This window comes from Synchiropus splendidus, chromosome 10 (assembly GCF_027744825.2).
Source record: "Synchiropus splendidus isolate RoL2022-P1 chromosome 10, RoL_Sspl_1.0, whole genome shotgun sequence".
NCBI classification, from domain to species: domain Eukaryota; kingdom Metazoa; phylum Chordata; class Actinopteri; order Syngnathiformes; family Callionymidae; genus Synchiropus; species Synchiropus splendidus.
Window position 1 is genome coordinate 23,139,957 of NC_071343.1, and position 15,344 is coordinate 23,155,300.

Genomic DNA, 15,344 nt, shown 5'->3' on the forward strand with positions numbered 1-15,344 from the left:
ACACATTACTTATACACTTACACATTTCTCAGCAGACAGCCCATCTGTAAATTCAACCAGTGGGCTGAGTGACTTATCAACTCCCTCTAACTCCTCAATTTCCTTCGAGGAGGGGCAAGGTGCCTTGTCTTACGCTTGTTTGAGAGCATTTGGGCAATGGCCTTCTGCTGCTTGATGATCCCGCCAGCCATGGCCGGCCAAGACCCCCACCTGGTTGGATAACCAGTCTTGAGTAAGCGCTCAGGGAGGTTCAACTTATTTTGCACCTCGACAAGCACCCTCTTTTTTCTCCAGCTGTAAGAGAAGGCCAATTGCACGGGTGTTACTAGGATCGTTCATAGCATTCTCAGAAAGGACAATAAATATTTCCATTAGCTCATTACCATGATTTTTATTGTTGTTTTGAGTAAATGTCATGTATGTGTAATCAACATCCAAAATATCAGTTAGGTGTTGTTAAGTGCAGTTCACCTGACCCTTTTTGGTGTAAAATGTATTTTTATTTCCCTCATGCAGCAGCTCAGTTTTAACTCTTGTGGTTAATTCGGGCTCTGGTCATTCATGAAACTAGCACACATTTGTATATACGGTATAAACAGGGCTTCAAACAAAGCAACTATCTTCATAACACTGTTTTTAGTACTAATAAATGCTACCCCCAAATTTTACCTAAGTACTGTTAGTAAGACGGGAACCTGCTTATCTGTGGCCAAGTGTAGTCTGTGACCAAAGCACTGCAACCTTATTGAGCCATTGATTTAAGCTGCCAGTCTGATATTTGCAGCATTATCTGTGGTAATACAGACAAGGTTCTCTTTCTTTAAATCCCACGGAGCCATCACTTGCCACTGACAATCGGTAATGTTTTGTCCTGTGTGGTCATTCGGAATATATATATATCTGCATCACAAACCTAACAGGGACATTGGGTTTGTTCCAGACACCCTTTGCACCCTTGGCACTCTGCTAACTATGCTTTCTCCAGGCCCACAAAGACACAATAGAGCTCCTTCTGAACTTCTCTGTACTTCTCCATGAACATCCTCAAAGCAAACACTGCATCTGCAGTTAATATACTTTACGCGACTCTTTCCCACAACTTTATTGTATGGCTCATCAACTTTATCCTTCTATAACTGCCACAACACTGGACCTCTCCCTCGTTCTTGAAGATGGGCACCAGCACTCTTCTCCTCCATTCCTCAGGAATCCTCTCACTCTCAAAGAACTTGTTAATTGTTCTAGTCAAAAAGTCTACTGCCACCTCTCCTGAACGCTTCCACATCTCCACAGGTATATCATCAGCCTTTCCACCCTTCATCCTCTTCAATGCCCTTCTCACTTCAGCCTTACTAATCTTTGCCACGTCCTGATCTACAATGGCCACTACTCTTTGTTCTATCTCATTTTCCTCATTCATGAGCACTTCAAAGTACCTACAGTAGTCCAATTTCCGTCAGCACCCTGCTGGTTAACAGCACTGATAGCGGTCGTTGTTAACCCGGGCCTCGACCGATCTGGTATGATATTCATTTGACTGATCCACATCCTTTAGTTTGGCAAGTTTTTACATCGGATGCCCTTCCTGACACAACCCTCTACATTTTTCCGGGCTTGGGACCAGCGTCAGAAGAAACTGGCTTGCCTCCCCTCACATTTTTTGATCTGTTGTTAGACAATTATATAGCAGTGTATAGTTTATCGCAATATTGCTATAATATGAGAATGAAACAGTGTTGTGATAATATCTGTACTGTTGACCATGTATTGTGTATCATATCACATGGTGTTGTGTGGTACGATCTTCACCCCTATTTAAAAGTGTAATCCTGAATGCAGCTTCTCTTGGCTCTCTCCACGCTGTGGTCGTCATAACCTCCTTGCTCTTCAGTGTACTGGTCCCACTTAGGTGCCAGTTACACAGAGACAGAAACAACTGACTCAATCACCGCTTTGTGTTGGCTGCAGTGTTTATTTACACAGCGCAGTCAACACCTGAATCTAACATCATCAGAAAACAGGGTTCACTGTGGTGAGTGTAAACTCTCCATTGGATACGGTGCTGACGCCATAGTATTTGGGTATGTGAACTGGGCACTGATTCTCCTGTGGCTGCCTAGCATTAACCCTAATCCTGAAGAAGTAAGCAATAGAACTATACTGAAGTACTGGATGACAAGTAATGGCTCAAGACAACACGGTATGCCAAAGCCAGCCTGTCTGAAAACTGTCTTGTGCTGGGACCTTGCTGTACCCGAGTTATTTTGATGGCTAATGCAGTGTCAGCTGAAGCACGCTGCAGTTAACGGTGACAGAACCGAAGCTAGTCGCTGTTTGATGGAGACGCCCAAATGATGGGATTAGCGTTCTGATACACATGGACCATTGGTCCCATCTTGTCAACCTAGGCACCAAATATAATATAAGTACCTCTCTATACAAGGTTTTCAGAAACTTCGAGTTGGTGTCAGTGTGTGACCACCCATGTCATTCATTCATTCATTCACATTAATTGTGTTTTCAATGGTGTTGGTTTGTCTGTTTTCAAAATAACTTAAAAGGTTGTGGACAGATTCGGATGAAATTTTCCGGAAATATGTGATGTGGGACAAGAAACAAATGATTCAATTTTGGGAGTGATTTTGATAACCGTCTGGTCTTTTTAAAGGAGTCTAACATTTGGAGATAGGACCATTTTTGGCATTTGGATCAAGGAATGTTTTTCTTTTTTCTCAGCTATGAGAGGAGGTTTGTCCACTCATATCTGCATTTCAAACTCTCATTTACGAGTTGTATAAGGATCTCTGAAATATTTCAGGCTCATGGAAACCATTCTAGCTTTTATTGAACTTTTTTTTGCAGCCGGAACCAACTGAGTTTCTTGCCATCCTGTCTGCATGAGTTACCTCTGAGGGTCCTGAATGCCAGCAACAACAAGCTGGTCAATCTGCCAGAGACCATTTGGAAGCTTCACAGCCTCATGGAGCTGGTAAGGCCCTTTACACGATCACGTACTGACATGGCATGCTTTTTATGGTATTTCGAATTTATTCCATAGTCTTGGGTTAGTGCTCACACCCAAGTCTTATTAGATCATTACCCTGCAGAGCAAAATGTCGAACAAGGACTACAAACATCATTTCATTCATCTTTGGTGATCCCAGGGGCAAGATACAGGGGACGCCCAGTACAGTTCAACTGGGAGTCATCAATAAACCTGAGTACATTTTTGGACTTCAGAACGAAACCTAAGTGTCTGAAGGAAATCCTTGCATGGTCAAGGTGATTGTACAACCAGCGCAAAAGAAAGGTTCCTTCAGCAGTTGCCACAAGTTGGACTTGGACTCCCAAGCTTTTTGTTGTGAGCATTGACCACTACTTCACCATGCTGTCATGGAATGCAAATGCTAAATATACTCTTTCTCGAAGCCTTCATTTTTTACTATTTGTTTGGATGTTGATGGACCTGGGTCCCATGGCAAATACACAATCCAGGTTTCCTCATTATGGAGACATGAAATCAACCACTGCTTAGTCCTGTTCAGGGTTACAGGGAGTGCTGGAGCCTATTCCAGCAGTCATTGGGTGACACGAATACACCCTGGACAGGTTGCCAGTTCATTGAAGGGCACACACACCATTCACACACATACGCAGACCTAGGAACTATTTTAGAGTGTTCAATTAACCTACTGAGCATGTCTTTGGGCTGTGGGACAACATAAATAATCAATTTGCATTTTATTGCATTTTATTTATTTGATCAGAAAAACAGAACTTCATATTTGGTACAGAAACTTTTGTTGGCAATTAGAGAGATTTGATGTTTTCTGTAGTTCTTGAGCAGTTTTGCAGGAATTTTGGCCCACTCCTTCATTCAGATCTTCTCCAAAGCCTTCAGGTTTTGGGGCTGGCTGGGCAATACAGACCTTCAACCCCCTCCAAAGATTTGTGTTGGGTTCAGGTCTGGAAACTGGCTAGGCTACTCTAGGACCTTGAGCTGGTTCCTACAGAGCCACACACTGTCCGGCTGTGTGTTTTGGGTTGTTGTCATGCTGGAAGACCAAGCCACTACCCAATTTCAATGGTTTTACTGAGGGAAGGAGATTGTTGGCCACAATACACAGCCCTACGTGGCCCCATCCTGCTCACAAAATAGTGCAGTCGCCTTGTCCCCTTTACAGAAAAGCATCCCCAAAGAGCCTCCATGTTTCACTGTTGAAATGGTGTTCATGCTTATCGTTCTTCTTCCTCCAAACATGGTGAATGAAGTTTAAGACCAAAAAGCTCTACTTTTGTCTCAGCAGATCACATGACCTTCTCCCATTCCTACTCTGGATCATCCAGATAGTCTTTGGCAAACTTCAGACGGGCCTTCATGTGCGCTCGCTTGAGCAGGGGGAGATTATGTGCACTGCAGGATTTTAATCCATACTGTGTACTTCTGGGTTCATTCCTCTCCTCATGGTCATTGATGGCTTCATCCATTTTCTAATAATTGCACCAGTTGATGCCCTCTCACTAAGCTGCCTGTTGTCCTGCACCCCATCTCAGCCTTGTGCAGACCTACAATTGTGTCCCTGATGTCCGTGTGCAGCTCTCTGGTCTTGGTCATTGTTGAGAGATTAGAATTCGTTTGATTGAGTGTGTGGACAGGTGTCTTTTGTACAGGTAACCAGTTCAAACTGGTAGAGTTAAGACAGGTAATGAGTGGAGAACAGGGGGCTTCTTAAAGAAGAACTACAGGTCTGTGAGAACCTAAGTTCTTACTAGTTGATAGGCGATCAAATGCCTATGTCATGCAATAAAATGCAAATTACTTATTATTATAACACAGTGATTTTCAGGATTTTTGTTTTAAATTCCGTCACTCATAGTTGAAGGATGCCTTTGATAAAAATGATAGACTTCCACATGCATTGTAAGTGGGAAAACTTAAAAAAAAGACATTAGCCCTAGACCTAGCCTCTCTGAAGGTGAGCCATCTCCCTCTTGGAGTATCACCTCATCACCTGAGTATCACCTCATCACCTGGAGTATCCTTTGGCAACTGTACAATATAGGTTTGAAGCAATCCAGAGATTGAATGTGATGGGAAATCATTTAACCTTTTACGTCAAACTACTAAACGTCTTTATACTATTTTAAAAAAACTAAAAACAAAAAGGACACATTTTTTTCTCTATTAGAAAAAAATTAATATTAGTGTTAGTATTAGTATTAGTATTATACCTGTCATTCAGAATAGAAATACGTATTCAATTGCAATTACCTCCTGAAGCACCTGTTGGCCTCTGCAGTCGGAAGCTTTGAAAGATCAAGATTACTGTGAATTGCACACGTTGAATAACCACATATGCATCATGTGCTTACCGCATGTTCCATTTTTTGGGCCTTTGGGATTTTGTATATAGGCTTCAGTGTCCTTGGAGCAATACTTCATTGGTCCACTAGGTTTGTCCATGACTTTAGATGTAGAAGATATTTAGTTCATATTGCATGTTGTTAAAGATTTATTAGTCTTACCCTTCAATGAGGAAACGTTCCATCAATGTGATGCACCACTCAGCATTAGACAATTGTTATACATTTTATAAAGAAGTACAATATCCTATTTTATCCTTCAGATTCTGACCTCATTAAACCAGAATGGAACTCAAGTGGTTAAGTGCAGTGCATACTGTGAAAATAACTGATTTGTCCATTTTCCTGAATACAATCTGCAAAAAAAAAGACAAAGCAGTTTACCATCAAGATGAAAATTCCACAGGAGAGATTTGTAGAGGAAAACCCAACAGGACAAGGTGACGAATGGTGAATACCTGTTATGAGCGCTACAAATAAAAACATAATACAAGTGATTAAAGAACTATGTACAGTTCTTTAATCACTTGTATTATGTTTTTGGTCTCTGCCAAACTTGGTAGTTGGTGACTTATTATTTACAAATAAATGTTTTCTGTTAATTCAATAGAACATGTACACAAAACAAACCACTGAACAGTTGTAATAAAACTATAGATGCTCTCGCAGCACTCGTCACCAAAGCTATCTGGCTTAACAGAGTTCAGCAAGAAAATCTCTTTCTTTGCTGGATTCATGACCTGAAATCATTGTCAGACACAAACATTAAAATCGTCACTTTAATGTAATACAAATACATAATAACAGTGTAATTCATAGTAGTATTTGTACGCATACCAGCAGGACTTGGTCTGGGTGCATCTTGTTTAAATATCCCACACCTGACCAGGAATCATGGCTGGGCGCAGACCTGTGCAGTGGGGGGGGGGGCTGCTCTCTCAGGGTGGCTGTTGAAGGAATCAGTACATCTGTAGAAAGTAGCAGCTGTAGAAAAAAATATTACATAACGACTAATTAACAAATCCAGGCCGTTGCACTCCTGTACTGTACTGTAATGAATACCTCTAAATTGAGGTCTGGTGTTGGGCTTTGGCTGGGACACATTGACACTCTGTTTCAGTAGTGTGCCATCACTGGTTGCCAGCATTGCCACTTCCTTCTCTGAAGTGGAGGCAATAACATAAGACCAGTCCAGTTGCTCTACAAATGCCCTCCTGTGCATTTGTTTGCTTTGAGGACGTTATCTCCCAAGTCAAACTGGCAAGACTTCCCATTTTTCTCTTTCTGTGCCTCATAAGCCTTCTTTTGCCTCTGTTGGGCAATCTTGATGTTCTCGTTGAATTATAAAACACCAAGGAAATCATTATATGTCAGTTTTTTTGTTGAAACGTTGAAGTTTGTGCCAATTTATTACACTAACCTTGGCATGAACGTCTGCCACTGCTGCAGTCTTGGTCTTCAGGTGGTGTTCTGGGACCCCAACTTATAGGGATTTGCCCTCCGTCTCACTGGGCTGAACACCTCATGATCACCTTTTTTACATGCACAGATTGTTGAACTCTATGTCCTTAATGAACAAACGCTTACCCATTTGTTAACATCCTGCTGAACAGTTCTCCAGTGGTATGATGCCCGAACCTTTTCAAGAGTCCAACGCTTACCTGAGTGAATTTCATATGTTTTCAAGATAGAGATAGAAAAGGAAGAAGATAATAAACGAAGTTCATGGATGTGGTAGACAAAGAACAATAACAAGAAGGTATTTACCTGGATGTCCGGTGCCAAGGTTGTCGTGGCACATCTTCAAGACATCACATACTTGGTCCTGGGTGAACAGTATCGGGCATTGTGTGCCTCTGAAGGAGCAATACAATGAAATGAAAAAATACACACATCAGCAAAATGGTATTATAAAGCCAAGTCTCTCTCTCAATTATGTATTTAATTATTGATAATGAAATAATGAACCACATTTAACTCAGGGTGCTTGCCTAACACTGGTTAAAACAAAGTACAAGAACATTTTGCAGACTTGGTTGATGCATGTGTGGAAGTGCTGGGAAAATAATATGCAATACATTACTGTAATACAATTCTTTTTCTAGCCTTTAACGAAAGGCACATGGTGATATTTTACTCTGCACAACTCAATACTGTGCATAACTTTTTTTCCTTCCTTTTTTTTAAACAAATTCTTAGTTTTGTTTTGATGAAAGTAATATAAAAGAAATGCAAAGACCAACACTGTTTAGGGCACATCAATACTTACCTAGCAATACTCCATACATGTCAGCCTATATATATATATTTTTTTCCCTGAATACATGTCAGAAAAAAAAAAAAAAAATAAAAAAAAAAAAAAAAAAAAATATATATATATATATATATATATATATATATATATATATATATATATATATATATATATATATATATATATATATTATGCGTTCCTGTTCATTCCAGTTTATCTTAACAGAAAACAAAAGTGTGGAGCTGGCTGCACTGGTACAAGTCATGATCATGTGATTGCATTGATGGTGTCTTCAGGATGTCAGCTGTAATGAGATCACTGCTCTGCCTCGTCACATTGGACGACTTCGAGCTCTGAGAGAACTGAACATACGCAGAAATTTGCTGTGTGTCCTTCCTGACGGTAAGCTTGCCATCTCATGCAGTTCAGCATCAGCCATCAGCTTTCCATGTTCCTGTGCCCTCTCCATGCAGACCTGGCCGAACTTCCACTGGTCAAGTTTGACTTCTCTTGTAACAAGGTGTCGACCATCCCAGTGTGCTTCAGGAAGATGAAGCTGCTACAGATTTTACGCCTTGATAACAACCCTCTCCAGACTCCACCGGCTCAAGTAAGATGTTTGCTGTGTTTGTAGCCAAGGTATACTTTGTGGAGTTGTTTGATGACCTGATCACATAAACACTCTTTGGTCACCCAAGATAAACACACACTGTGCTTTATATTGAATATTGAGTGGTGATAGTAATGATAAATAATAATACAAAACTGTACAAACCTGTTGTTGATTAAAGCCCTAGAAATGTTAAAACTGTAAAACTGCCTTTCTGTCCTTAGATCTGCATCAAGGGCAAAGTTCACATCTTCAAATATCTGAGCATGGAGGCGTGTCGAAGTGACAGGATGCCTGATTCTGTGTACCTGTCTGTCATCGAGCACCTCAGCCTATCTCGGCCTTCCACTGGAAGGTCAGTTTGTGCTTTCTTTTCTGATCATGATGGTCTTTTTAATTCATGCTCTTTTCAATGCAGTGTTTCCTTTTGGATTTGCTTCAGAGTTGAACAACATGAAAGCACACTTGAACTCATTTTAGTGTACTTTCATGAAGTATTTTCATTCAGAAGTCTCACCTGCACTGCCTTTGAAAACAATTTTTACTTGAATGTATGCACCTCAAACTTTGCCTTTTGTTTATGGTCGCCAACCAAATCTTGTGTCTTAACGTTCTGTCGGTGCTGTTTTTGCAGTGATTTGGCCGTACCTATGAAAAGCAGTGTTCAGATGAAAACATTAGGAGTGAATAAAGAACTGGTAGCTCCGAGTCACGATCCGTTTTGAATTTTGCCGTTTCTATTAAGGTTCTTAGGTCTTAACAGTTGTGGTATGCACATTTTGACAGTGCACCACCTCACCGTAGATTTTACCTTTGTGGACATTTTCACACATCACCACTGCAAATGTGGGCAATCATGTTTTGACTTACTTTGAGTGTAAGCATATAAAACCACATCTGAAAATGCCTGTAACACACAACTGGTGTAAGCCGTCCTGAGTGCTCCCTGAGGAAGCCCACATGAAACAATCCCCATTTGTGGTCAGAAAAACTACTTCCTGTAAAGCAGGTTTCTGCTTGTGTTTCAGAGAAACAAAGTGATCAAGGAGCAACCAGAGACAGAATAAAGAATCGAAACAATTTTCTTTTATGTGCTTTTTAGGTGAAACCCACTTTCCATTTCATATTGCTATTTGTGGGACGGTGTGGTATTGTGTCTTAGATTATTCATTGAACTTTGCCAAAATCTCCTGCTTAAATAAAGTCCCAATTTTTTTTCTCTTGTTCTTTCTCAATCTGAGCCTACTCACATCAATTAGTACCTAGACTTTACATTCTAAAGCTGTGATTTCAGCTGTATAAACTGTGCTCTACGTAATGATTTGCTCTCTTGTCTGTGTTCATACATAATGAGTTTCAGGCTAAAAAACATTTGACTGTAAGATTCAAGGAGTGCATGCACTGAACTATTCTTTAAACATGAGACCAAGAAATATTTTAATTCTGGGTTTTTTTTTTCTTTTTGTTCAAAAGAAAAAGCAGCCACTTTGTAGACTGAGTTGAGTGCTACTTGAACAGTTGACGCAGAGAATACAAATGTTCTAAATGCAAGTACTTATGTATAGTTTTTGGTTTTTCTGATGACACACCATTGGCAATGCAAACTGTAATGCTAGGTTGGTGTGACACTGTACTCACTATACCACATTTCCAATACTGACACACGTGCTTTTTGAAAATGGCCACACTTTTAGTGAATGCAGTCAGTGTGTAGTGATCCAATTAAGATTTGAATTTATGAGTATCTATATCTTCTGTGCATTTACATTTGTGTCAATGTGTGTATGTGCATGTGTGGCTAGTGTGGAGGATATGGAGCAGCTGAGGAAGCAGGACGGTGACTCAGGAGTCGGCAGTGACATTGGAGACAAGAGGCTTTCTGCCAATGAGGTACTGTTTATGAGTGTGTGTCTGTGTGTGTGTGTGCGCTTTGAAATGTGGCCGAACGTAAGTCGTATATAATCTAGTAAATTAATGATTTGTCCCAGCTCTCTTAAAATGAAATTGTTCAGAAGCTCATGCCACAGAGTAAGAGAGAAAAAAGATGTGGTTTGATGTCTCTTTACGATCTTGTAAAAAAAAAAAAAAAACAAACAAACAAAAAAAAACATATCCTCATTAAGAGTTTTAAATTCTTGCCCCAAATCGCAGTTACTTGTTGTTTGTAAGAATATGCTACTACACTTGTGCTTCCATCAGTGCTCTATTCTCACACAGGACTTCACTATAAATTAAGTTCTTAGGTGCTGCCTTGGTGCTGCCATGGTTCTGCCATTGCTGATTGCTGTCCAAGGTTTAGATGGTTTCAGAAGCCAGCCACCCTTTGGTTAAGTGTTCTTTACGTGGCCACCAAGCGTCCCCACTACCAATGAGGTTGGAATGCCCATGGTGCGATCTCCAGTGGGTGCTCACCAGTCTCTTTCTTACAAAGTGACCCTCTTCTATTATCTGTGGAGAGTTGGCACGTGGACATTTGTGAAAAGCCTTTTATTACCACATCCATCTTATTGGCTCAAGACTGCTCTCATGATGGCTTAAGAGGCAGCAGGACTCATTCCTCCTCCTTGTTTCGACATCAGCTGAAAGAGGATATTTGTACTGCCAGGTTTTGCATTCGAGACTCCGTCTCTCGATGAACAGTGCTGAGAAAACCAGGACTTGAGGTGACTGTGATTTCCATTTAAGGTTCAACGTGACCACTGTTACGGGTGCAGTTCACCACGGTCAACTAGTAAAGCCTTTGCTTGGTTTAACCCATAGGGAGGTCCCATTTGATGGCAGAGCACACATGAAGTAGAAATCCACGGTTCCATTTTAATCTGGTTCTATTGTATCAGTCTTATGACCTCTGACTGCTTTTGCTGATTCATTTGGAAATAGTGATGAAGTGAGGATGGAGGCCATTCATTCTGGCAAAGACGTGCTGCCATCCGCTGGTCGTCATGTGCATCAATCTGTCTCAGCAGCAAAGCATTAGTGGAGCCGGCGTTACTATTAATTAGTCTTATTTTATTTGTGTTTGAGTCCACGACATCATGCTCTTAATATCACTGATCACTGCACCGCCTTTTAAGTACACCCTCATTCAAATGTCCTTTTTCTTTTTTGTTTGTTTTTTGTGATGACAGCCGTCTGATGAGGACAGTCTTAGTCTCAATGTTCCCTTGCAGCACATCACTGAGGAGGAGGGGTTGGATAAAGATGACTCCAGTGAGCATATCAGCTCACTCACAGGTATATATACGCTCGCTTTCATTTTCATTGTAACTCACTGTGTTAAATTTTGTTAACTGGTGCGCATAAAAGACACACTGCTCTGATCAGAGGAAGATGTGAATCTGTAGACATAGTCAACCTAATAAAAGTATGTCCACGGTCTGACATTGTTGAATTGATGCCCACAATAGAAGTAAATCCAAAGGTACATGCTGACGCTCACACAAAAAAACAATTTTGTTATACTGGGCCACTTTCACACTCAAAGTCACAACATAAACCCACAAGTGTATATACTAATGGATTGATGTTGTTTGTCTGCCTGACTGGGTAATGAAAAATAAAAGACCATTGAGGTGACTCTCATTTTGACCAAAGTTTGTTAAAGCAATGCATTTAGCTGCCACAGAACATTCATTTATGGGCTCACATGGAATTTCTACTCCTCTTTCTGACTTCTTTCAGTGGATTCCATTGCCAGCTCCGTGCGTCTGATTGAGGATAGTCCTACAGAAGCTCTGATGGCACACTTGGACGATAGAGACTCTCCTGTCAGTGCTCGGTTCCATAGCTACATCAAGGTAGGATTGAAGACCAAACCTGCCCTTTAACCCAAGCACTCATCAGTTAAAAAAGAAAGTTCAATTAAAATCTTAGGAATTAGAGGAACATAGTTTCTTCTGCTAAAGAGAGAAATCATTTGATTCAGAAGAGAAAAGCAGTGTACTGTAGCTTATGAAGACCCAAAATCTGCAACAGCTCATACTTCTCTGTCTTCTCTTGTGTACAGTAGTGATGGGTAAATGAGGCATCATAAACCGTTTGGACACAATGACACACTGTGCTGATACTGTGTTGATACTGTGTCACTGAAAACTGACACCTGCTGGACATTAAAAATCCCTGCAGGCAACTGACTTGAAAGACTGAATTGACACTGATTTGATGACCTATTGTGTATAATAATATAATTTAAGTCTTTGCATTCATTATTATTCCATATCTTTATATAATGTGAACATGAATCGTAATGTGAAAAACGTTTTTTTATTTTTAAAAAATCCAATGTTTTAAAATTTTCTAAATTAAATTATACCTTGAAATTAATTTGAATTAGCATGGAACAAGACAAGCGAAAATCTGAGACAAACTGGGTAAAGATTGAAATAAATACAATATTCTCTGACCGGAGATCAAAATGGTCCCACACGGCAGACAACTTGCGTTTCCCATGGAGCTGCCCCTTAGATCCACAAAGACGTTCACAAGGAACCGGGAGATTAGATAGTTCCAGCAGTTGCATCCTGTTGTCAGATGCGCTGCCTTATGAACACAGTGCGTTTTTGTTGAGTAGACACAGTCACGTGATGATCTTAAAGCGGTACTCGCACCGACTTGGATATTGCTCTGTGAGCTCGGCATGCGCGCTGGTGCGTCGGTGTTGCGGGACCCATCACTAGTGTACAGCCTTACACATTGTTTAAAGTGGCCATGTCCTTCATATGAAGACTTTTTCTTTCTTCTATTTAGGCCTTGTTAAAATATCGATTCTATAAATAAATAAAAAAGTGTACTCTACTTGCTTGCGGCACGCCAGTTGCTCTCCAGAGCCTCTATACTGTACAGTATATAGAGTGAAACTAACAACATGCTTGCAAGAGTTATGCAGACTTGTCATTTTTGATGACTTTCCTATATTTTAGGTCATATTGTCAGTGGAAACCTATAAAACCTGTAAAGCCTCCTATAAAAAATGTAAATGGGGTCGGCCTCATGCAGCTATGCTTCTGTCAGCAAGTGAGTTCAACCCGCTGGGTGACCATCCACTCAGTGTCAGGACCACACAGGAGCAGACGTTCGGACTTACAACTGCAGTGATTGCTGCTTGTTGGAGATATTCCGGTGACTAGTCATTTGGATGTGGATAAGTGCAGCACAACAGTAGCAAACGGACAAGTTTAAAATGTGGTGAAAATTGTGTCACTTGAACGCTGGACTGCAGAAAGAGCCTTGTACGAGGGAAGTTTTATAATCAATCTAATGATCATGGTTTTAATACAAGCCGAGTGTGTGTTTCAGGTGAACTATGAAAGTCTGAGGAATGGTTGATATCACAGACTAACGATTAACTTTGAAGGAGTTTAAAATGTTTAGCTGTAATGTTCAGCAGCATAGAGCTGCCATTAAAAAAAAATATGAGTTCACATCAGTGAACAGTCTCATGTCATGTAGTTACGTGATACTTCAGTGTTATATAATAATGTGATAGCGCAGAATCATGTAAAAACAAGATGCTTCAGTTTCATGTAAAAATGAGAGTTCAATATTAAGTTTAGAAAATATTGTATGTATATAAAATGGCATGCAGAAGCCTAACTTTAGTTCGGATAGCAAGGTCAGTCAAAGGTGGCTTAAGAAATCTTCTTTACCGTTGTCTTTGATGGTGGTGTGTAGTTTGTGGTGCTTTGTAGTGGCAGACCAAAAGAACAGCGCAACGTTCTAAAATATGTGTTTCATTGTGCATTCTATAATATCAATATCTTGGGTGAGTTTTCACCTGTAATGACTAAGGACAAATCCAACATGATCATCATTAATTCACTTGTTTACAGGAAAAGCTGACACAGAATGGCAACTATAGTAAATGAAATACTACAACACTAAATGGAAGCCATATGTAGACAAGTGACATCAGCTTGATCTGCTCAGTTAACAAGCATCATCACTCTTCATCTTTTGCTTGCCACATCATGTATACCGAATGCAAGTGAAAGGAACAGAAAGTTATGAACAGCTAAAATACAGAACAAGACCGGTGACTGAATCAGCAAACTGTTTGTTCAATGAGAAATTCTCGGTTTATTTGCATCACTAGCCAGTGCTATGATGCAGAATGAGGGAGACAAATCCTACCGGTGTGTTGCTGAGCCATCCCCTCGTTGTTTCACGTCTTCACGTAATTGTTGCAGTGCACAAATTCCATCTTGCCACCAAGTAAAAAAAAAAAGCCAGTCGAAGACCACCTTTGAGTCCTCTGTTTGCCTGCATTAAAATCTGGCTCCCCAAGCAAGCTGTTATTCGAAGGATGCTACCTGCTACCAACCAGAAGTGTTCACTGAGGGTTTTCAGGTCAATGTATCGTGAAGCATCTCATTTTTACATAGTGCTACGCTGTCACATTATTACATAATGCTGAAGTATCATGAGAGTTTCATGAAATATTGTGACACCTGATTTTTTAATTTGTTTATTTATATTTTTATGGCAGCTCTACACTGCTATAGTAATGTAATGTATGATTCACTATTTCAAAAAAGGTGATTACATTCTCGCCTCAGTAAATTGAAGTTTATTTAGCCCCAGTATTTTCTGACATAAGGTGTTATTGCACCTTGTTATTGCACATGAACAACATTGTGTATTTACGAAGAATCAATGATACTCTTCATAACAAATGACAAATATTTCAAGATGCATTAACCAAAACTGAGGGACAATTGTGATTTTCATTTCACCATAATCACCATCATGAATGAATCGCATCAGGAATGACTGAATTTGTGGGCTTGCCTGGTGGAAAGGTTACTGCATTGTGGAAGCTGCATTGGAATCTGTGTGAATCTGTGCACAGGGGAGGACAGCAGCTGACTTTGATGAGCCCCTCAGGATAGATGAAGACTCCCACTGGTCAACAGAACAAAGGTACAGATAATCCAATTTGTTTTGAACCTGAAACTTCAGAGGTGCTAGACGAAAACAAATCATCATATTATTCAAATTTGTGTTTTATTACGCCCATAATACAGATTCTCATACTTGGATGCTGCTAATGTGTCATATCACAATGTATCGATAGTCTAATGCGCAAGGACAGTATGGAGCAGAAACCCTCTTGCTAGT

General features: G+C 40.3%; 1 protein-coding gene across 6 annotated transcripts in view; it reads left to right on the forward strand.

Annotated features, from left to right (window-relative positions):
• The window catches only part of lrch1 (leucine-rich repeats and calponin homology (CH) domain containing 1), a 70,032-nt gene that overhangs the window by 15,489 nt on the left and 39,199 nt on the right, over window positions 1-15,344 (forward strand). For 5 of the 6 annotated variants that reach the window (XM_053878217.1, XM_053878215.1, XM_053878220.1 and 2 more), the window contains exons 3-10: window positions 2,863-2,989; window positions 7,915-8,020; window positions 8,092-8,228; window positions 8,453-8,583; window positions 10,031-10,118; window positions 11,357-11,462; window positions 11,910-12,025; window positions 15,076-15,146. In XM_053878217.1, the coding sequence (XP_053734192.1) occupies window positions 2,863-2,989; window positions 7,915-8,020; window positions 8,092-8,228; window positions 8,453-8,583; window positions 10,031-10,118; window positions 11,357-11,462; window positions 11,910-12,025; window positions 15,076-15,146 (882 nt within the window). The remainder of the gene's footprint in view (window positions 1-2,862; window positions 2,990-7,914; window positions 8,021-8,091; window positions 8,229-8,452; window positions 8,584-10,030; window positions 10,119-11,356; window positions 11,463-11,909; window positions 12,026-15,075; window positions 15,147-15,344) is intronic. The other variant, XM_053878216.1, reaches the window with a different exon arrangement.